The sequence below is a fragment of the Chlamydotis macqueenii genome, chromosome 23, assembly GCF_036417535.1.
Source record: "Chlamydotis macqueenii isolate bChlMac1 chromosome 23, bChlMac1.mat, whole genome shotgun sequence".
NCBI classification, from domain to species: domain Eukaryota; kingdom Metazoa; phylum Chordata; class Aves; order Otidiformes; family Otididae; genus Chlamydotis; species Chlamydotis macqueenii.
In genome coordinates, this window is record NC_141578.1 from 1,481,724 (window position 1) to 1,503,532 (window position 21,809).

Sequence of the window (21,809 nt, forward strand, 5' to 3'; positions counted from 1 at the left end):
GACACCGCACGTGGACCCTTGGGTGAACCTGTCCATCAGCTCAAACAACTGCTAGGCAGAGGGAGGGAGGGAAGGAAGAAGAAATTCAGAGCGGAGTGGTTTGACCTCACAGCAGCCTGCGTGGGTCGCTGTTCCCGCTGCTGCTCCTTGGCACTGCTCTCCAGGAGCAGGCACACGGCTGCCCTTGCAGCAGGAGGGGAGCTGGTTGAGCTGTCGGCATCTCCTGTCCTCTGGAGGAAGCTGTGGTGTAAACAGGGCTTTCCTTGTGGGTTGCTCAGAGGATGAGGTGGCTTTGGGGTCCTTCCTCTCTGGCGTGGCATGGAGATTATCCTGGAGAAGAGGAGGCTCCGGGGAGACCTGATAGCGGTCCTCCAGTACCTCAAGGGGGCCTACAAGAAAGATGGGGAAAGGCTGTTTAGTAGGGCCTGTTGCAATAGGATGAGGGGTAATGGTTTTAAAATAGAGGGGGGTAGATTTAGATTGGAAATTAGGAAAAATTTTTTTACAATGTGAGTTGTAGAACACTGGAACAGGTTGCCCAGAGAGGTGGTGGAGGCCCCGTTCCTGGAAGTATTCAAGGCCAGGCTGGATGAGGCTCTGAGCAACCTGATCTAGTTGGGGATGTCCCTGCTCCTGGCAGGGGGGTTGGACTAGATGACCTTTGAAGGTCCCTTCCAACCCTAACCATTCTATGATTCTATGATTCTATGATCATGGGTCAGCCCCAGCCGCCCCAGTGAGGGAACCGCAGCTGTGGAAGGATGTGGCTGAAGCCCAGCTCTAGGCTGGAGGTCTGTGAATCCGAAAGAGCTTGGTCTGAGGAACACCGGGGAGAGCAGGGCAAGGGAATGAGGGAGCTGAAATTGGGCGTGGTGGAAGTGATGAGGAGACACGACTCTTTAACAACCTTCATTTAATTTTTCATGACATTGGCATGTGCAGAAATGTTACAGGCTTGTTTACAACACTGGTTACACTTGCATCGCTGTGCGGGTCAATAGCAAAGCCCTTTATGTCAGGTACAATACAATGAAGTTGTATATTTTTTTAATATAAAATAAATGCTTAGAAATATCAACTGTTATTGCTAATAAATTCCTGAGTTACACTGAGAACTTGTTCTCTCCCCCTGCATTAGATGCTCCCCGCTATCAGCAGTGCCTGCTCCTCAGTCAGAAGGCTCTGCGGCGTGTTGTAAAGGGTTTGCCCGTGCAAGCTGACAACCGCACGCAGGGAAATTTTCTAAATAGGAAAAAGGAAAGAAAATTCACGTTAGCAGGCGTGTCGCAGTCTCAGCACGGGCAATTTCAGTAGTCAGATGAAACGCTAAAATGCAGACCGGCTCCAGAACCACGCGCCTGACTCCCAAGCTGTTCTCCTGGACCGACTCCATCGTTTGCCTTGCAGTTCTACAGCAAACAGCCCCTGTGACTGTGACAGACCTCGCAAGTGAAGCTGCCTAAAGCCAGCCTGATGCTGGAGCCTGTGTGTGAACGCAGCAGGGGCAGACGCTACAGAGGAAGAGCATTGCTTAATGCTCTGCACGCCACAGGACTCCCACCCTTGATGGCTGGTAGCGAGGCAGCCCAGCTTGCACCACGTCAGGGTATTCAGAGCAGAGCACTGAACTTCATTTTACCTGAAAGTCACGGATGTAGGTGAGGAAAAAGCTGAGGAAGGAGAATGCTAACGACCACTCAGAGACGGTACTGATGAGGTGAGCTGTGTAGCCCTGTGTAAGAGAGGAAGGGGGGGAAAAAAAACGTGAGCTGCTCCTCTTTGACCTGCAATGGCACAAAGATGGCTTGCACATCTGACATCCTGCATCCACAACTCTTTCCTTCGGAGAGCAAAACTTCTTAGCCTATCTGCCGTCTCTGGGAATGAAGTGCTGAACTTGGCAAAGGGTGAGAATGACCAGGAAACACCTGCCCCACACAACTGGACTGACGCCCACTGGGAATTTAATATCCACTTGCAAAACTTGAAGGCTCAATCAAGAGCTTGGCATGACTGACAGCAAACCCTCTTTACAAAAGCAAAGGTTGAAGGCCCTCCTTTGGATGTAACCAGACTTTGGAGGGGCTCCTCATGCCTTAAATACAGGGAGAGGTGGGAAAAGCCCTCAAAACCAGTCTGCATATGTTTCCTCCAGGAAGTGCCACACCTCCAGCAGTGCCTGGAGAGGATGGGGAGGGCCAGGGAGATGGGCAGAGCTCTTAAGACCTAGGTGCCCTTTCTGTGTCCCACCTGGGATCCCTCACTGCCCAGCACTTGTCACCTCAACGGCAGCTCTGCCACTTGTATTCCTGGGCTGCCTTCTCCTGGCTCCACCTGGCAGTGGTCAGGAACTCTGCTTCACGGCAACCCGCTGGCATGTGAGATTATTTACCGTTATTGTCTAATGGTGATGGGGAACCGCTGACCAGCACAGACCAGACAAGCTGGTAGCTGGACAACTCACTGCTGAGGCAGTTCAGTTACTGCCTATGAGCAAGATTAATTTAAAATAACGCTCGAAGCTGCAATTGTTTTGCTCCAAGCAGTACTTCAGCAAGTAGCTGCATACTGGCCCAGCTGGTAGAGCTCACTTGTCCTCTCCCATCCCGAGTGCGTGTACACAACCGCAGCCAGTTCCTAGGAGCATCTGTCACTGCAAATAGCGTAGCTGCCTTTTGTTCTGTTTATTTTCTCCCCTCAATCACTTACTTTTTCCTGTGGCTCCCAGTGCAACTTCTGCACTAGATTTGTTCCATACAGGCCACTGTACAAGACAACTGAGGAAACAAACACTGTTAAGAAAAGTGTTAAGGAAGATTCAAGACCAAGAAGGAGCAGCTTGAGAATTTCTGCCTCAGCTCTGGATTGTGTCAAGCTGAGGGGGTAAGGAGATCTCAGCGTGTTTTCTCCTCAGCACAACGAGCAGTAATGGTGACGTGGCCTGTTCACATCGTTCCCTTCAACTCGTAGGCTGTTCCAGCTGGCCAGTTACTGTCACCTGAAAAGGCTAATTCTGATCTAAACTGATTATCTTTGTTCTCTGGTTGCTGCATCTTGTTACATCTCCTTGATCAAACATGGCCTGCTTATGAAAGCATTTAAACTGTGATCAAATGCGAATGCTTACTTAGCTTGTGGAATTTTTGGTGGTACTTTCCAGTGTCTGGAGCTCTTTCTCTGATTGCTTTTCAACTTCTCAGCCACTTTGAATTCTTGATATGTGGGTTACAAGTTGGAATGCTGTATAATTTGCAGCGGAGAGGGTTATTGGCTTTTCTGTTTCCCTTAGTTCACTCGAGGTTTGATAACTGCATTGGTACAGCGGCCACGGCAAAGCCTCTGCGTGACAATGATTCCTCATGTGATCAGAGACCTGGGCTCTCTCTGGAGTGACTGCGATGTCACTTGTCAGCACCTCACAGCGGGAAGGTATGCTACACCGGCGCTACTGCCTTCATAAAGGAAACCTGGATCATTGAGTTATAGATCTGATTTTCCCAGGATTAAGATATTAACTTCCTCAATCGTTAATGAGATTAAACTTCAAGAGCCTCCTGATGTGAAAGATTTAATTTTGGTGGTGAGCGAGGCTGAACTTACTGGCACAAGCATGTCTGAAAACCCAGACATCAGAGCTTATTAAAAAATTGATGTGAATGATCCAGGGAGCTCTGGTTACTGATCTGCATGCAAGATACCCCATTCTCTGCTAATTAAAATGTACAGCTTTAGCAGCCGTTAGTTACCTGCATGCGTTACTGCAATGGAAGGAATTTAATCATCGGGATACAAAAATAACTGGCTCCTGTCCTCCCCTTGCTACAGACGGGTAATTAACTTCATTGCTCCTTCTGTGTTGGCAGTTCTGCTATTCCACTCCAGCAGAGGAGCAGGAGTATTTTACTGGAATCATTGAGGTTGGAAAGGACAAGATCATTGAGTCCAACCATAAACACTGACCAGTCCTCTACCAAACCACATCCCTAGGCATGTCTACATGTCTTTTAAACCCCTCCAGGGATGGTGGCTCCACCACTTCCCTGGGCAGCCTGTTCCAGTGCTTAACAACCCTTTCAGTGAAGAAATTTTTCCTAATACCCAATCTAAATGTCCCCTGGTGCAACTTGAGGCTGTTTCCTCTTGTCCTGTCACTGATTACTTGGGGAAAGAGATCGACACCCACCTCACTGCACCCTCCTTTCAGGCAGTTGTAGAGAATGGTAATGTCTCCTCTGAGCCTCCTCTTTCCCAGGCTAAACAACCCCAGTTCCCTCAGTTGCTCCTCACAGGTCTTGTTCTCTAGACCTTTCACCAGCTCTGTTGCTCTTCTCTGGATGCGATCCAGCACCTCAATGTCTGTCTCGTAGCGAGGGGCCCAAAACTGAACACGGCATTCGGGGTGCAGTCGTACCAGTGCCAACTCCAGGGGGATGATAACTTCCCCAAGTCCTGCTGGCCACGCTATTTCTGATGCAAAATGTACGTTTCCTTCTGTGCTCCAGCCATTTCACGTCTGGCCACCGACTTTCCCTGTTACCATCTTTCTTTTATTACATTATGAGCTGTCAATTTAGAAACCACCCTGAAAAATGCCCTTTTCTTCCCCTTCCGTACTTGTGTATGTATATATCATTGTTTCTACAGCTTTACTTCCCTCTAATTTTGGTTAGACCACACTGGTCCAAAAACCTCTACAGATTTGGGGTTTTTGGGGTTTTGGCATCCGTAAAAGGCTCCTGACTTGCAGCAGATCACACTGTTCCATCTTAGTCTTCCCCAATTATATTTGGCCCCTAACTGTTCAAAGATGAAAATCCTGTTCTTTGCTAGCCCCAAAACTTTCTGCTAGGGTCGGCAATTCTCCAAGTCTCACAGATGACCTCCTCACTCTGTATCAAGCCTCCTCAGCAGTTTCGGGGCCCTCTCGCTTCTTTAGAGGTAACCAGCCTGTGCTCCGACTACCGCTTCTAGTCTGACTAGGACGGGTGATATAATGAATGGGAGCTCAGTGCGCTGCTCTCTCACTGGGAAATGGGGCGAATGGTGTAGCGTTGGTTTTGGCAGCCAGCCTGGAAAGGAGTGAAATTGGTGGGGATTGAATCGGCGGCCTTGATTCAGCTGCAGAGGGACACCAGGTAAGCAATGATTTTTGCATTCGTGTCTTGGGAATGTAAATTCAAAACCTTTAGTGTTGTTGTCCTGTTTGACACAAAACAGAGTCACAATTTTCAAAATACAATGTTTAGGTTCATCGGGGAGAGCAGAGGAACTGCTCTGGTTCAGTTTCCCGACTGTTAAATGACTCTGGACAGGGAAAAGGCCTCTCTCTCTGGATGGGTTTGCTCTTCTTTCTGTAAAACCCACAGCAGCTTCCAGCACTCAGAATCCAAAGTTAAGGGAGCTGATGGATTCCAGAGCCGAGGGGAGGTTGTAGGGAGAGAGGTCAGAAACGTCTTGTATTTTGAACGGTAGGATGGGCGGGGGGGAGATGAGAGGTCAGATGTCTCTCCTGACTCAGCCTTGGCAATATGCTCCAGAGCTGTCTCTCTGACAAATGCCAGCGGTTTAAACGTGCCCTGGGAGCCAGCTGGCACAGCGCAGCACTGCTCTGCACGGTTAGGTTAGTAGTATTTTCTCTTCTGCTACATTCTGTACTTGTCTTTTAGTTGTATCCAACTGTAAAACTTGCTGCAGCATTCCTGTAACACGGAACGGACATTTCTTTCTTACCTGGCTTTTTTCCCCCCATCAAAACCCCCCATTTCTAAAGTACGCTTCCGTTTCTCCCTGTCTTTCATAATCTGCAGCCAGACCTCTCATAAACTCTTATTTTCCTATTTTCAGTCTCTGGCATGCAGAGGGAAAGGAGAGGAGAAAGGGTGGTAACCATCCCTCTTACCTTGTTTTATTACCCAGTGACTCACTTGTGCGCTTAACCCGACGTCTCCCTTTTTCTTAAAGCTCCCAGGCTGTGACACAGAACGTGAACAGATCGCACAATTCAAGCTGTGTGTAAGGACAGGCCACCCGTGGCACAGCCGTTCACGCTCGTGGCTTAATTTAATGTAGATGCAAATGCTGTCACCTGTGAAGGCTGCTCTGTTTTATGGCGACCCTGCACAGCAGAAGGATACTGCTCACAATGCTCGAAAAGCACCAGAGTAACACAGTCAGCCGGATCCAAAAGACATCTTTGCTGTGAACTTCTGGCTGCATCAGGTAGGACAGGACGGTCTGAACCAGCATATAAATGGCCCCTACTCCGAACGTCAGGCAGGCTCCAACCACGTGTATGTAGTACAGAATACATTTCTAGGGAAAGAAAGCGTTGCTTGTACAGAACCTGGCTTCATTTTAAGCTCCGAGAACAATATTCTCCTGTAAACCTCTGGCACTCCTCCCACGCAATTACCTTCCCACATCCCAAGGTCGGCAGTTCAGGAACATGCTAGCACTTAGGAGATTTTTCGTGGAAACCCCACACAGAGTTAGCTGGAAGCCAGCACCTGCCAGCCCTCTGTGTTGCTGCTTTTGTTAAGTTCTGTGCCTAAGTTACAGGTCACAGCCATGTCTTAACTACAGGAATTTCTACGCGCTGTTCTCGTTGGCGATAGTGGACAGCAACACAGAAACTGGATGAAGGAACCCCTGCAGCTGGGCTGGTAACGAGGGTGACCACAGGCTATCTACCGCGCACTTAATCCCAGGAATCTGTACGTCTATGAAATGTAATGAAATGCAGGATAAATACAACACAGACCTAGTACACAAAATGGGATTAAAATAATGAGGTTTAGCACTTCTCTGAATTACTCTAGTTTGGATAAGCCCTGTTTGTCAAATTAGTATCTTTGAATACCCAGAGGGAACAAGGTTCAACCAAACAGTAATATTGCTTAACCTAAAAACACGACAGGAGAATGAGCTGTCAAATCGTAAAAATCATTTGAACTGGAAGTTATTCCAAGAAAAACAACCCAACTTAAAATTTATGTACTGAAAAATCATGTTGTGTCCAGTCCTTCCTCTCATCCTGGCTCAGCACAAGACCCAGTGCCAGGATCTGACAAGTCTTCTCTTGCCAGTTGTGCAACGCAAGGCCTGGCAGCCTCCCCGCACGCCAATCGTGCAGCTGATCTTTTTATGCCCTAAAGCACCAGACTGGCTGTGTATTTCACTGAATAACTACTGAGATAAGGAACTGGAGTCACCCTTTCCTCACAATCTCCATCTGCACCTTACGCGCACGCGTGAATCTGAAGTGCGGCAGGCACACTGTAACAGAGGTGGGAATTTATGTTTAAATAGCGAATAACCAAGTTGCAAAGCCGCGTGCTCCAAAACCACGTGCTGTTCAGTGACGCAAAATCTTTGCCCTGTAGGAGGAAATCGATAGCCACAGCTGGAGTAAAGCCGTAGTACTGGCTGAACAGCAGGAGTTAAAGCTCCCACGAGGATGAGCCCTGTGCTATCGCTTTGACTCCCAGCAACGAGAGCTGTCTGGAGCTCTCTGCGTGCTGGCTGTTCCTGTATCCTCTTTGTTCATCTCTGTGTATTTTCACACGTCAGTTGTCTTCGGTAACTAGTGGATTCCAGGGGGCTTTAGCTCCTTTTGCCTCTGGGGTGCTCCTCAGCCAGCCCTCAGCGTCGCTTGGATATGCAGGCACATCACTTCCAATTTTTGTCTTGCTCAAGATTAAACATTACACAAACTAGTTAACAAATTAAAAAGCACCTTCTGTATTTTGATTATCTTGACATATACAGGAAGTAGACATGTCCCCTCCTGGCCAGCGGTGGAAGGAAATCATGGAGCTGAACAAAGGTGGGGGCTTTCGCTTGGTGGGTGTGGTAGGGCAGGCTGTGACCTCTGGGTACAGCTAGGGCTCTAGAAAAAGTCAACAGATTGACACCTCCCTCCCAAAAAAACCCAAATGAGTCTGCTGAGGTTTCTACGATGGGGTGCTGAAGCACTTGGAGAGCTGCGATAGGGAAAAGGAGAAGGGAAAAAGGTGGAGCTTTCCAGGAGCTTTTCTTTGCTTTTCCCGGGCAGGAGACCAAGGTGACGCTGCAGCCTCTAGTGGCTAAAGGCATCACTGCAGACCCCCCAAAATCCAGCTGGTCATTAATGCCATGAGGCTGGCAATTGTACAACTGGCTGGCACGTAACAGCCAAGGATGTAGAACGCGGCCCTGCTGATGGTGCGGTATGTGAGAACATCAGATTTTGGAAAAAGTATTGAGGAGGGGAAAAAAAATAGAGACACTGGGAGGGAGAAATTCAAAAGCTGGTCAACACTGCAGTCAAGAACTGGGCGGGTTTGAAGGGGAATATACCTAAGAGGGCAGATTTTTCAGAGCTGGACTTCTTGTGGGGTTATTTTTGCTGGCTTTACTTCTAGTTCTAACAATTTTTGACTATTTGACGCTTGATTCTTTTGAGTCAAAATACAATATAGTTGTGGTCTGGAGCTAAGACTTTCAAATCTCCTATAAGGAGATCAAAGATGCATTTGCTTTCTGCAAAACTTATGGGTTTCTTAATGTTTTGGAATTTCATGAGTGGCTGCTCACAAGTCCCAGTGGATAAAGCAAATGAGAAATGAGTAAGAAATTTTAAACCAAAACTTATTTTTTTAAATGGTTTTCTGTAGGGAATTTGAAAAAAACAGGTTTGCCCTAAAAAGTTTTGCTTTCATTCAACCCCCCATTTCATCAGATATCTCAGTAAACAAACACACACACGACTCTGGCCAGCTTCAGGACACTGCAAACAAAGCACAAACCTGGAAATTTGCAATAACGCAAAGTCCAAAACAGCTCATCAATCCCAGAGTAAGGCCAATCTTATTAAGCTTGATGATCTTGGATTTTTCTGGATTCAAAGCGTGAACTTGCTTATAGCGGACGTACATGGTAGCCACCCCTGTGAATGGAGAACCCAAACCCAGTAAGGTGTTCAGCTGCTGAGCAGACTGTCCTTTAGTAACTGGGAAGATGCTGAGCGACAGAAACAACTCTTTAAAATACAAAAACTCTCTTATGGTACACTGAAATAGGAAAGCTCAAATCTGGGAGTCAAAACTGAAATAACGGAATGGCAAACAAGCCAACTCACTGGATTGTTCAAGACTCTCTCATTTTAAAGACATACTAGATTGCTTTTCCGTCTCTCCGTAACGGCAGCACAACTAAGGTGACTGCCTTGAATTGGCATTTCTATTTCTTTTACTAGTCTGTTGTTTTTTTTAAAACGCATTTTTGGCCTTCTGGAATCTGCAACTGTCATGCTGGCTTTGTGGATAACATCCCTGACATACACTTTCCTCTGAATTGCTTAAGAGAATTGATTGCTTAGAATTTAGTTTTTGACAGAGAATCATAATCTGAATAAGAAAATTAAATTGTTTAAAGCTGTGTGCATTCCAGAACTGCCTGCAGTTTCTATACTCACCCAAGAAAGCCGAAATATTTAACATGATCCCAAATAAGCATCTTTCAGGTGGTATTGTCCCTGTGTCACTGGAAGAGACAAATGGAGTGATACGTATCTATCTATACTAAAATACTTGCAACACAACCTTACTTATTTCAGTCTACAAAGGAACCATAAGAAGAACAGGTTTGTGGAAAAGCCCTCCCAGATACTTCTCCCTGAATTTTTCATTACTCAAACTATGCTGTGCTAGTTTCCAGAGCGGTGGAAATAAGCCCGGTAAAGACATGCTACCCTTGGGACAAGGAATGAACGTACTTTTATATCGCTCTTGATTCCATAAAAGGAATGAAGAGTATTAAAACTGCAAAAATGAAGAACCTGGAAAACTGAAGGACCAAACCCAAGGTCATAGGTACAGCCTGGATGCAATACAGTTGGGAATATAAATTATAGTGTGGATTTACTGGGGCAGCCAGACCTGGTGACAGCCAGACGCTTTAGTCCAAACAGAGGGTTGGGGATGCACCCCCAGTTTTCTCGTTCATCATTTTAAGGATATGTTCACAGAGCCACAGCTCAACAGTTAGACTTTTGCACAAAACCAGACAGCTTTACACAGAATTACGCACAAATAGTACAAACAGCTAGTGACTTTACAACTGGAGCTGTTTAAGAACTGCTGTTTAAAGTCTGGAGCTGGGAAAGAACTGACAGGAGAGGCCAGTTCAGTGCTGTGACGCGGTATGAACGGTACCGACCTGATGTAGGGCACCAGAGGGTCCACATGGTGCAGGACGATTGCAGTAATGTATGAAAACACAAAAGATGCAGCTGACCAAACAACCAAAGCCGCGGGCAAGACAGAGAGGCCTTGCTGGAACCACCACATTTCAGTGCGGACTTCTAACTCCAAACACTGGGAGGAATCAAACACAAAGGTTTACTGAGATTTCACAAAGGTTTTGCTTCTCTTGAGGCAAGCTGCTTCACGCGCAGCCATTTGATATTGCTCTCAGTCCTGTCTGGCAAACCCACAGTGAACATTTGACTTCACGGCAGAGAAGCAATCATAAATAAGCAGAAATAACATCTGGAAATGTTAATTCTGAAATTCTTTGAAGATTATGAGAAAAGAAACCAGTAGTGTCGCTTTACTACATGCCTCAGCATTTGTTGCTGCCAGAACAAGGTCAAGGGGGTCGCTAGGAATAACTGACTCTATTTCCTTCTTACCCTTGCGTCGCAACACCATGTTAGAATCAGTGAGGCTGACAGAGAATGTGTCGCACTAGCGACAGTTTAACTGATAGCGGCTGTTGTAGAGCCTCCAACTTCCATTAACAACCAACTGGGCAGACGGGAGGAAATGACCTAAAGCTACTTTAACACCTGCACTCGTTTGCTACCTGTCACGCTGTGTGAGTCAACGTCTGTTACGAGCATCACTTCAATAAGCTGACAGACACCTCTGAGCAGGAGCTGACTGCCACCAGCCACAAATTCAAACTCAAGTGCTCCTTATTCCTGGTGGCAGCAGAGCAGCTACCGTGTTTTTACAGGTGGGAGGCAAAGGTGCAGTTACAGGGGAGTGAAACGGCCAACTCTGTACCCAGGCTATCCAGTTCTGTCAGTCCCCGCCTGACAGCACATCTGTGTCTCTGCCTCCACTTCTCCAAGAGCAATGATGTGCGGCTGGGCCACCCTGGTGAGCTCACGCAGAAAGAACTGTGACTCCTCTCTACTCCTGCTGCTAGAAGGAAGTAATTTTCTATCGGCTTCAAATACAAGTTACACAGAGCTGATTTTGGAACCCAGAATGGCTGAGGTGGGGAGGGACCTCTGGAGGCCAACTTGCCCAACCCCCTGCTCAAGCAGGGCCACCCAGAGCCAGTTGTGCAGGACAGCTTTTGAGTGTCTCCAGACATGGAGACACTACCACCTCTGGGCAACCTGTGCCAGTGCTCTGTCATCCTCACAGTGAAAAACTGTTTCCTGATGTTGAGACAGAACCTCCTGTGTTTCAGTTTGTGCCCACTGCTCCTGGTCCCATCACTTGGCACTACTGAAAAAAGCCCGGCTCCGTCCTTTTTGCACCCTCCCTTCAGGCAGGGAGATGAGATCCCACCTGAGCCTTCTCTTCGCTAGGCTAATCTTGGCCCTGCGTTTTATGCCGTTTTACCGATGGCACTCCCTGACATTTACACCGGTGAGAGAGTACGAAACTGTTTAAGCACAGTTGAAACTGGAGACGGTAAATGGAATATGAAACAGGACAAAAGTGAAGAGCAAGTAATGAGTACAGATCCAAGGGCATCCAGGCAAAGAGCAAAAAGGATGTGAGAAAGGCAAAATAACGTTGAGACAAAATAGGAGGGAGTGCAGCACTGAGAGGTTTTAGGAGGTGGGCACTGCCTGGAGTGTGAGAGACTGAAGTAAAGGAGAAAAAGAAAAGGAAGAAAGAGAGAGGAAGCATCAAGACTAGGAAATCTCAGGGGAGGAAAAAAGAAGTTGAAACAAAAGTGGGTGAATCTTGCAACAGATCAGAGCTGATCAGCTCCTTTGCATCTCCCTCAGGAGACCTCAGCACTCTCCTGATGTGGGTTACTGCACACAGCAGGTATTTGGTCCCAGGCAGACCTCTGTCATTCCATGGCACGTCTCTCTGCTGACCTTTGCCAGCACGCGTGTCTAGGAGAGCTTGCGGAGAGCCAGGCTGACAGATTCATCACGTAATGCATAACAATGCGTAATGAGAATTGCTCATGTACCAGAAACCGGTCACTCTGGAATATCAGTGCTTCCAACAAGAACAAATGAGCTCTGGCGTGCTCCTGGGAGGCAACAAAAGCCAACTCTAACTGATAACTCTTGAAAAGAATGTTACATCCTCCTAAAATTGAAGGTTCAGCTGCTTGGATGGAAGGTGTTAGGTAGCAGATAAAGGTGTCTAACAGGAGACGTAGTGAATAAGAAGAGAGTGATAGAATTAAAGTTGCTTGCTTCCTTACCTGTAAGCTCAGTGTAACATTTGCTCTCTGATGTTGACTTTCATTTTAAGACTGTCATGCAGTAAAACTAGTAATAGAATCACAGAGTGGTTTGGGTGGGAAGGGACCTTCAAAGCCCACCCAGTCCAACCCCCCTGCACAGAGCAGGGACATCTCCAACCAGATCAGGTTGCTCAGAGCCCCGGCCAACCTGGCCTGGAACGTTTCCAGGGATGGGGCATCCATCGCCTCTCTGGGTGACCGGGGCCAGTGCTCCACCACCTCAGTGTGAAAAAATGTCTTCCTAATATCTAATCTGAATCTGCCTCCCTCTATTTTGAACCCATCACCCCTCGTCCTGTCACAGCAGGCCCTGCTGAAGAGTCTCTCCCCACCTTTCCTGAGCCCCCTTTGGGCACTGGGAGCCGCTCTCAGGTCTCCCCGGAGCCTCCTCTTCTCCAGGCTGAACAGCCCCAGCTCTCTCAGCCTGTAATTAATATAACTTGACAATCCCATCAGTCGTATGAGTAAACTGGGAATTTGTATGAAAGAGAAATGCACATTCTGCACAGCGTGCTCTGTTACAGATGTTATGTGCCTGGGCATGAAATTCAAAACTTCAAGCAGCCAGTCTGATGCTTAGACTTACTTTTCCTTTAGCATTTAAGTGTTACTAGTGCCTTAGCTTTATTTCTGAACGAACAGATTTTTGCCTGAAAACAAACAATCAGTATGCCACATACCTGAGAACACGGGCATCAAAAGAAATGGCACCTCAAGGGGAATCCAAAGTCATCTTTCCGGTGAAGTTCCACATTCGCTTCATTTTTTTTCTCAATCTTTGAGATATAAAGGAAAATAATGAAGATGTGAGTTACTTCTGTACCTCTTATTTATTTATTCTCCTTCTTGGCACCTTCTGTTAGTGCTGCTGCTTGGACACCGGACTAGATGCGCTGTTGGCCTGACACGGTATGTCTCTCCTATGTTCCGGGTGGTTTAAGGAGCGCAGCTTGTGCATGGTGGGATGGTAGAAATGCCAAAAAACAGGTGTTTGACTTTTTAACTTACGTTACTTGTCTACACAAGGATTTAACTTGAAATGAGAAGCTTTCGAGAAAAAAAAAATGAATGCAACTGTTTTAATGCAATTAGAACCAGCGCCTGGGATCATTGCTTTCAAATAAGGAACGGGACAGAACAGAGCTTCCCGTTTCACTGGGCGTGGGCACCCCGGTGTGATGCTGGTGCTGCGCTAAATACGCGTCAGAGTGGGTGCCGGTGAATGTAAGCAGACATCCCATAACTCCTGCCTTCTCTTTGCATGAGCAGCTGCCGTTTTCACACCCCGGAGGAGCCATCAGAGAGGAGATACTGTGCTGCGCTCCCGTTAGCTGGCGATCGTTTCCCAGTTTCCCCCTGCGCAGAGAAGCCCTCAACCAGTCAGGACTGGGCAGCTCTGCAACCTGTGCTGTCACTCAGCCCAAAGCGAAGGCTGGACACAAACTGTCGCTGTTTTCATGTCAGGCATAACGAGCGGTGCGGCAGCTTCAGTTGCAACCTGAGAGCTCTGGCGGGCACAGCTCCCCACTGTGAGTAAGCTGCCGGCTGGTACCTCCCCACGGCAGGAGGACCACAGCTGGTTTGGGCTCTGCCAGAAAACTGTAGCTCTGCACCTCTTTCACAGACGTAGAGCCCTGACAAACTCTACGCTTAAAACTGGTTTGTAATTTTTTTTTTCCACAGTAAATTCTCTTTCTTAGCTCTGTCAAGATCTTCCTTCAATTCTTATCCTCTCACTTTATCTTCCTTCCTGTTTTCCAGAGGAAAAAAAAAAAAAAAAACAAAACTTTTTTTCCCCAGGAAAAAGAAAAAGTTTTCCAGTGAAAGTAAATCTTTTTTCACGCTCTTATGTGGGCAGATGGTATCTACCAAACACAGGCTCTGTTCCGTGCAAAGCGCTGTGTACATTTATGGCACCGCCTGCTTGACGCCGTCCAAACTTTGCCCGGCTGCAGATACACCGTGTCACTGCCAGCTCACAGGGCTCTGAGCACGGGGCGTCAGGGCGAGCACGGGCGCGTAACGAGGCACCTCACATCCCTGGGAGGCAGGATGGAATTGCCTTGGCGTTTGCCAGCTGGAAGGTCCTGAAATAAATTATTATTAACATCTCATCTTGTCCCATTGTTTTCAACAGTGAGAAAGAAAACACACTCAAGCTCCTTTTTTTTTTTTTTCCCACAAAGCCCTTTGCCAAGTGATTATACAACGGCAAAGGCCGGCCTCTCTGTTCAACCGAAGTATGGTTTTCTTAAACATTTATCCTGATCTGTAGGCACTTCCTCATCTTAAGTGGTTTTTAAGCCCCAGATTGAGTATCACAGACCTTTCCTGCAGCAGACATTCTCAAATCACTATCAAGGGCAGGTCAAGGAAGTGTTTCGATAACAAATGAGATTTGAACCATCTCTGAGGTTTTCCTTTAAACACAGGAAGTGTGCACATTCTGCACATGCTTGAGCACAAAGAACAGAAACTAGAAATGAAAATAAAAGGTGGGCAAGACCATTAACGGCAGGACGTTAACGTTACCTAGAATGATAAAGCTGCGGAGATGGCAGAAAGCAGCTGGAGGAAAGGGAAGTTTCTAAATTAACGCTGATACCCTGACGGTCAACCTGCCTCTTCCCGGCCCTGTCAGCAGGGCCGGCAGAGATACAGATGCTCCTTTTTCTCTCGAACAAGACACTCCAAGAGCCGCTGCGTTGAAGGAGGAAAGACAAAGCAATCTGCCGTGCGCACTCATCAGTGTTTACTTTACAAAGGTTGGACGGGGATCAGTCAGAAAGGCACTGAACATGTTCGTTTACGCAACTCATTGTCAGGGTCAAACTGATAACAACGGTTAAAGGTTGCTAATCCTCAAAACAGCAGAATTGAGAAGGTAGGAAATGTGTCACCTTTGAAGGGTAATGATGGATGAGTCACTTTGAGTGTTTTCTCGGTACAGACACCGAAAAAGTTGCTATGAAATCTTTTGGGTATGGGGGGCAGCTCCCAGAGAGCTGAGGATCTTTACGTCCCGGCTAAGCCCCCGGTCCCCGCTGGCGAAGCAGCAGCACGGCGCGGCGCCAAGGCAAACAGAGCCAGGCACAGGACTCCAGGACACAACAGAGCCAGGCACAGGACTCCAGGACACAACAGAGCCAGGCACAGGACAGCAGGACACAACAGAAACAGGCACAGGACACCAGGACACAACAGAGCCAGGCAGAGGACACCAGGACACAACAGAGCCAGGCACAGGACAGCAGGACACAACAGCGCCTGGTTTAGGAACCCCGCGTCCCACCGTACCCACCGGTCGCTGCAGCTGAGCCAGGAGCTCCGTGTCCGGGATGAGCAGGCGCTCCCTGTCAGTCCAACCTGTCTAAGCAGAGAACAGCAGCTAGGAACAGGTGAGTGCTCGCTGAGAGCACGGGGGACAGGTTTTGGTGGGTGGCGGTTGGGGACGCGAAGGGACCGCAAGGTCACGGCGAGGGGCCGGAGGTGCGCGGTGTGTGAGGGGCAGCTCTGAGCGGTCGGAGCCAGGGAAAGGGGAGCAGATGGAGAGGAGATTGGGGAGAGCAGCGGGGCAGGAAGGGGGGGGGGGCTGGGGGGAAAGGGGGGGGGGGGCTGGGGGCAGCCAGGCGAGGGACAGAGGGGCCGGGGGGTCACTGGGAGCGATGGGGGGTGGCGGTCGGGGGGTCACCGGGGCAGCAGGGACAGTGAGGGGGGTCACGGAGGATTTGTCAGGGGCGGGAGCGGGGGCACCCGAGGTGACCGGGGGTCTGCAGGGGCTCCCGGCGGGTCGGCAGAGGGGGGGGTGGGGGGAGCCGGTGACACCGGAGGGTCCCTGCGGGGGTGACAGCGAGGCAGGGGGAGGTGCGGGGCCCGGGGGCGGGGAGGGGCCGCGCTGGGAGTGCCCGGTGCCCGCTGTCCGGTTCCCCCCCGCCCCGTTACCTCCGCCGCTCCGCGCCGTGCCCTCGCGCGGCCCCGCCCCTCCCCGCCCCGCTGCCGCCGCCCACCTTCTTTCCGGCCGTCGCAAAAGGGGCGTAAAAGCGTCGCCCAGTGCGGGGAGGCTGAGGTAAATGCCGGGTTTCTCTCGGTGGTGGGAGGGGGGAGAGGGGACGGGGTCCGGTCTCCCGGTTCTGTGCGCTCCTCCCCGGGTGGGACGGGGTCCCTGAGGGGCAGAGGCCCCGTGCGGGTGGAGGGGAAGGTCCCTGAGGTCGGGCCTGGGCCTGTGCTGCGGGCTGGGCCGGGGGCTGGGGTACCCCGGCCCGGCCCGGCCTGGGTGCGGGTGGGCTCTGGCCGCCCCGGGGGCTGCCCCCTTCGGGCTGGGGGCGAAGCGGCTGGCTGGGCCGAGAGGTGCCCTTGTCCTCCCTCCCCTCCCGCGGGTGTTTGCCAGCGAGCAGCCGGGCCCGGGTGAAAGTCCTGCGGAAGCCGGGCCGTGTGCGGTTGTTTGTTTTGGGGGATGAGGTGGTCTTTGTTTGTTTTCTCTCTTTGGGGGGGGCAACCCCTCAGGAAGGGGGGAAAAGTGTGTGGTTTTCTGCATTGGAACTAATTTTTCTGGTCATCCGGGACAGCACCCACAGGGGCCTCCCAGGTGACGGCGTCTGATTTCCTGATAAATGAATGGGTGCGAGGCCGCCTGCTCCCAAACTGCCCGGGTTCCTCCATCAGCCAGGCCCTGTTTGCTTGCTGTCTCCTCCCACTGACAGGGCTTTCTGAGGCTGGCTTTTCACTCTCGGAAATGGCCTTAATTAAGCTGTGGCGAGTGGAAATGACAGCGGTTGTGCCAGTATCGACCTTTGATTTGCATAGCTTGTTCTGCCTGCTTGGTTTGTGCCTGGCTGGTGGCTTTAGAGAGAGCTGTCATCTTCCCTCTCAGGGTTCATTCTGCTAGATGTCACAACTGGGGTTTCTTTTCTCTTTTCCTTTTTCCTGGTTGTCTATGGTAGATAAAGAGCAAACTTTTATTTTTAGTCTCCCTTCTCTGCTGCTTCTCCTCTAGTTTCTGTGGAGAGTTGTGTGTTTCTGGTCACCGGCCTCCAAGGGACACGGAGCACCGCGAGGGTCCTCGTTCGCACTGGGAATGCTGTTCCTGACCTTGTGTTTTCTTTTCGCAGCCGCCTCATGCTGGTGTCTGTAGGCTGTCTGTGACCAGCTAAGCCCTCTAGCTCCTGCGTCACTCTCGCCTATCTTAAAAGTTGAATAGGCAATGAGCTTTCACCTGAACTGGGTTAAATTTGGAGAAGAAAAAAGCCACAGCAAAACTGAAATAAGGAACTGATTAAAAAAAGTGCTTGTAACTGCCTTTAGGGGGCTGTTCAGCTTCACCAAAGAGGCAAAGCTGCTTCCAACCAGTTAAACCACTACAAACAGAGAGAAATCCTTAGTGCTGTCAATTGATAAGCTAGAGTGGTGGGTGTCTGTTGTGTGCAGCTAGCTCTCCTGCGAGAGATGCGAGGGGACTGCCTGTGCCTTAGTCTGTAACGTAAGTGGTGTGGTGTAAGTTTCTACTGCTGATGAAATTTAGTCTGGTGGCTGCAGGATGTTTGCTTCAGTAGGCAGCAAAGAAGGTAAACAAGTGCAACTTACTGTTTTATAACTGCACTGACAGCACTTGCTTCCTGTCTTTCCCTCAGCAATTCTCCAAATGCCTTTCTTTTCTCAGGGAGAACTGTTGTAAAGTCCTCTTAGTTTGCTGTTGGCAAATGAAACGCTCCTTAGAGCAGTGCCTAGAAGCTTCTGATATCTTAAAATCTCATTTGTGCTCTTCACCTTCAGCGTGTCTCAACCCTTTCTGTTGCAGGATCTTATGATTCTCCGTAACAGCTGCTACCTGCCAAATAGAAATCCTGAGGCCGCCCAATCCATGAGCGGGCATCGAAACATAAAGAGGCGATGCGGGGAGTCGCACCTGGAATCCCCCGCGGGCTGCGGCCACGGCCCCGCCGCTGGATGCGTGTTAAGCAAGCTGGTTCAGTTGCCCACGCCTCCCTTGTCAAAGCACCAGCTGAAGCGGTTAGAAGAACACAAATATCAGAGTGCCGGACGATCCCTGCTTGAACCCCTCATGCAAGGTTACTGGGAATGGTTAGTTGGGAGAGTTCCAGCCTGGATCGCCCCAAATCTGATCACCATCATTGGACTGTTAATAAATATATGTACAACTCTGCTATTAGTATATTACTGTCCAACAGCTACAGAACAGGTGAGTTACAGAGCTCTGACAATCGCTGTTTGTATTTTCTGTTATCTGGCAGCAGCTGGCACTTCTGTAATGGCTGTGTCTGTGTGAGTCCCTGCATGCGAAAAGAACACCCGTGGGTTTTGGGGTCAGCGTGCTGCCTGCTGCGTCCGACAGCAGTTCCTCTGGCCAGCGTGCCCTGTGTGAAACAGGATCTAAAGCCAAAATAGCTGCTCTGGTTGCACTGTGATGCATGAAAGCTGCAGCCCCGCAAGGCCTGAGTGCACATGCAGACACTTAAGAAATGGACTCGCAGCTGGCTTGCGTGGCGTGTGGGGTTTTTGCCTGTTTACCTTCTCTGCCTGTGACTGCGTTAGTCACCTTCAGCTTTCTGACCTAGAGTTGCCGCACCACAGAAGTGCAAAGTGAGTCGATTGGCAGCGAACTGGGTCTGCCTGCAAGCCCAGCCAGAGTTGCAACACTGTGAGGAACTCGAGCTCAGACGAGGGACTGAGCTCCAGAGCGGTGCAGCCTGAGAGATCGAGGCCGGCTGCTTCCTCTGTGGCTGCCGGGACTAAACCCAGCTCACTGAAGGGAAGGAACACCTTTCTTCATCGCGTCTGGGCCCTGTGGCTCCTGTTGCCAGGGAGCTCAGATCAGCACCTTGGGTACAGTGTGTGAGGAGCTGAGGGAACACAAAGGTGTCTTCTCCAGCAGCAGGCTGCCCGGGGAGGCTGGATAAACGTCAGTAGTTTTATTCTTTGTTCTGAGTGAGCTAAATCTCCTGACCTGTCCTCAGGAGAACTGCCTTAACTTCCTGTAATTCCTGCTTTCAGGGGCACAAAAGTCTTTACACGGCATTTCAAGTTACTGGTTTCAAAGGCTTTTCTCTCTCACTAGAGGTACCTCCTAAGAAACTTGTCAAAACTTCTCCATAAAAATAAAAATCTTCGCTTGAATGTTGAATCTTAAAAACTGCTCCTGTATAAGCACTGAAAAAGGGGATAATTTGGTACAGAAAATGTATTAGCTATCAAATAGCTGGAGCATGTCTCACGAGTTCTAGCTTTTAAAATGTCAGTATTGTACTGCTGGACTCCTTTGTAACCAAGTCTCCCAGCTGAGGTTGGGAGAACGCTTCAGAGTCAAGCGGCACCAGTTCCTTTCCAGCCAGACTCTGAAAAAACCCACAGACGTTGGTGCGTTCAACACCCCACATCCCCGTTCCACATATGACGTAGTAAAGGGATGTTTGCCTCTTCTAGAGATCTGTTGGAACAGATAGTTTCACAATAACTTGTGGAGTTTGGCAGGTGTAAGATAAAAAGTATTAAGTTTGAACGGTGAGTAGTTAGAGCAGCTCCTTGCTTTTTGAGACTGTGGCGTTGTTGCACGACTTGGTTTTGACTTGCCGTTTGCTCCGGTATCCGTATTGGATGGGAGCTGAGCCTGAAATGCAGTTCGGCAGAGAGACTTCCACCTGCCTCCGCTTCAGCCAGTTAGCAGCTGGTGTGGGCCGCTGAACCAGAGCGTAATTTGGAATTCAGAGTACAGTTGTGCTTTGGCTGGAAATTAAACTTGTGAAGTAAGCGCTGAGCTGCACTCGGAGTGTCAGGAAGCTGTCGTGTGAGCTGCAGTGTGCTGTGTTAAATCACTGTTCTGTGCTCAGTAGTTTGAGAGTTACTCTGTGCCAGGTGGATGAGGTTGTCTTCTCCCTTTCACTGAAAAATAACTTTCTGCTGAGGCGGCTTCCGGCCTGCTCTGATTTGCCATATGGCACTGCAGCCCTGTGTGCTGGCCCGGCAGCGAGGATGCCGTCTCGGTGGAGCTGTAAGCTTGTGCTTTTTGAGTGTCAAGTAGATGTCTGGGAAGAAGATGGGGCTTTGAAATTCCAGAAATAGAATTTTATTTTTTTTTTCCCTGAAAGCACTGTTGCTTTCAGATGTAAATTGTCTCTTCCTTGTAGCTTGGTCTTAGTTCCGCTTTTTTCAGAAGAGACTTGTCTCTTCCTGTTGATGAAAGGTGGAGCCAAGGGAATGTAGCTGTCGCTTACAGCCTCACTGGCAGCAGAGGGAAAATGAGGTACAAGTAGTTCTGCTGTCTGCTTGGTTTGGGGGACCCCAGCTAGCAAAGCGTGGAGCAGCGGAAAGGTTACCTGAACTTTTGTTGTTTATTTAATAAAATATTTGGATACAAGAGTAAGCTGTGAAATCTTACGGAGATAGAAATAATATCTAAGTGGAAATGCCTATGCTGGTAATGAAAGCAGTATTTAAGAAAAGAGCCAACAGTCTGATTTCTTTTTTTTTTTTTTTTTCCTCTAAGTTTATAGAGGGAAAAATTGCATGACACTGAAAGAGAACTTACACTTTGTCTATAAAATCTATCCATGAGCAATGGAAATACCATCCTGGGATGGAGTTCTGTAGCATCACAACCTCGTCTAAATGTGATCCTCTGCCTTTGGGTGACACGTTTCTCCCTCGCCTCTGTCCTGTGCTGGTTTGTACAGATGCACCGCTGAAAGCAGAGCATGGTGCCAGCTTTGAGTCCTGGTTTTGTAGACCAAATGAAGCTGGACTCCAGAGCTTTGAGAGGCAACTCAGGTTGATTAAGCTGCTTAGCTGCATTTGGACTTTATTGGCATGGTCTGTAAAACAGAGCTGCTCACAAATGCTCCCTTTTATAAAGCGTGTCAAATGTGAACTTTGCAAAATATCCAATAGCTGGTTTATGGCTGCGTAAACTGAGACAGACTAATGGCAGCCCTCCGGCTTTTGTGGTCCTAATGGTTTATGCTTCAAATGCTAAAAAAAGCTTGAGTTGTAGTCTCTGATTTAGCAAGGATTTGGTATCACTCTTATTTTTGTAGGGAGGAAAAGAATTGCTCTACAGGATGTGAATATTAAGAATTATTAATGTAGGTTTGGCAAAGCTGCTGTTACCCGGTAATGGAAAATAAACCAGTTAGTGGTGGAGCTGCCGTCCTGCAAAGCACGGCAGCTTTACAGAGCTCAGGAAATGGCACGGCCAAGCGCGAGCTCTGAAAGCGCGTGTGCCCTGCCGTGGCAGTTCTCAAACGCTGCCGCAGCCTGGTCATAGCCCGTGCGTGGCAGCGTCTGGGTGCGTGGCGCCTCACTGAGGGCTG

At 49.1% G+C, this 21,809-nt stretch overlaps 2 protein-coding genes across 7 annotated transcripts in view; one reads left to right on the forward strand and one right to left on the reverse strand.

Moving 5' to 3' along the window:
• Positions 1 to 896: 896 nt before the first annotated feature.
• On the reverse strand, positions 897 to 15,861 carry DRAM2 (DNA damage regulated autophagy modulator 2). 2 transcript variants are annotated; one of them, XM_086765456.1, is made up of 9 exons: positions 15,791 to 15,861; positions 13,170 to 13,265; positions 10,198 to 10,355; positions 9,455 to 9,522; positions 8,787 to 8,926; positions 6,135 to 6,312; positions 2,710 to 2,792; positions 1,640 to 1,732; positions 897 to 1,242 (listed from the first exon to the last, which is right to left on the reverse strand). In XM_086765456.1, exons 3-9 carry the CDS (start codon positions 10,326 to 10,328, stop codon positions 1,135 to 1,137), a joined length of 801 nt encoding a protein of 266 aa, XP_086621582.1. In that variant the 5' UTR covers positions 10,329 to 10,355; positions 13,170 to 13,265; positions 15,791 to 15,861; the 3' UTR covers positions 897 to 1,134. The 2 variants fall into 2 exon arrangements, with proteins under 2 accessions (XP_086621582.1, XP_086621583.1); XM_086765457.1 differs by lacking the exons at positions 897 to 1,242; positions 1,640 to 1,732; positions 2,710 to 2,792 and adding exons at positions 5,136 to 5,699; positions 5,900 to 6,006 and having other exon boundaries at positions 6,086 to 6,312.
• The window catches only part of CEPT1 (choline/ethanolamine phosphotransferase 1), a 31,594-nt gene continuing 25,549 nt past the window's right edge, over positions 15,765 to 21,809 (forward strand). The window contains exons 1-2 of one of the 5 annotated variants that reach the window (XM_086765452.1): positions 15,765 to 15,887; positions 18,284 to 18,685. In XM_086765452.1, coding sequence (XP_086621578.1) covers positions 18,290 to 18,685 — 396 coding nt within the window. In that variant the 5' untranslated portion in view covers positions 15,765 to 15,887; positions 18,284 to 18,289. Of the gene's footprint in view, positions 15,888 to 16,464; positions 16,556 to 17,156; positions 17,270 to 17,945; positions 17,966 to 18,283; positions 18,686 to 21,809 lie in introns of those variants that run through there. The other 4 variants (XM_086765454.1, XM_086765451.1, XM_086765450.1 and 1 more) reach the window with 4 other exon arrangements.

What these genes read in the sequence shown, in the direction of transcription:
- DRAM2 (XM_086765456.1), bottom strand. Translation starts at nt 10,328, where the DNA reads ATGTGGTGGTTCCAGCAAGGCCTCTCTGTCTTGCCCGCGGCTTTGGTT. An exon ending in ACTGGGAGCCACAGGAAAAA is followed by an intron (nt 1,733 to 2,709) that starts GTAAGTGATTGA and finishes TCTCTTACACAG; the next exon opens with GGCTACACAGCTCACCTCAT. An exon ending in CCTACATCCGTGACTTTCAG is followed by an intron (nt 1,243 to 1,639) that starts GTAAAATGAAGT and finishes TTTCCTATTTAG; the next exon opens with AAAATTTCCCTGCGTGCGGT.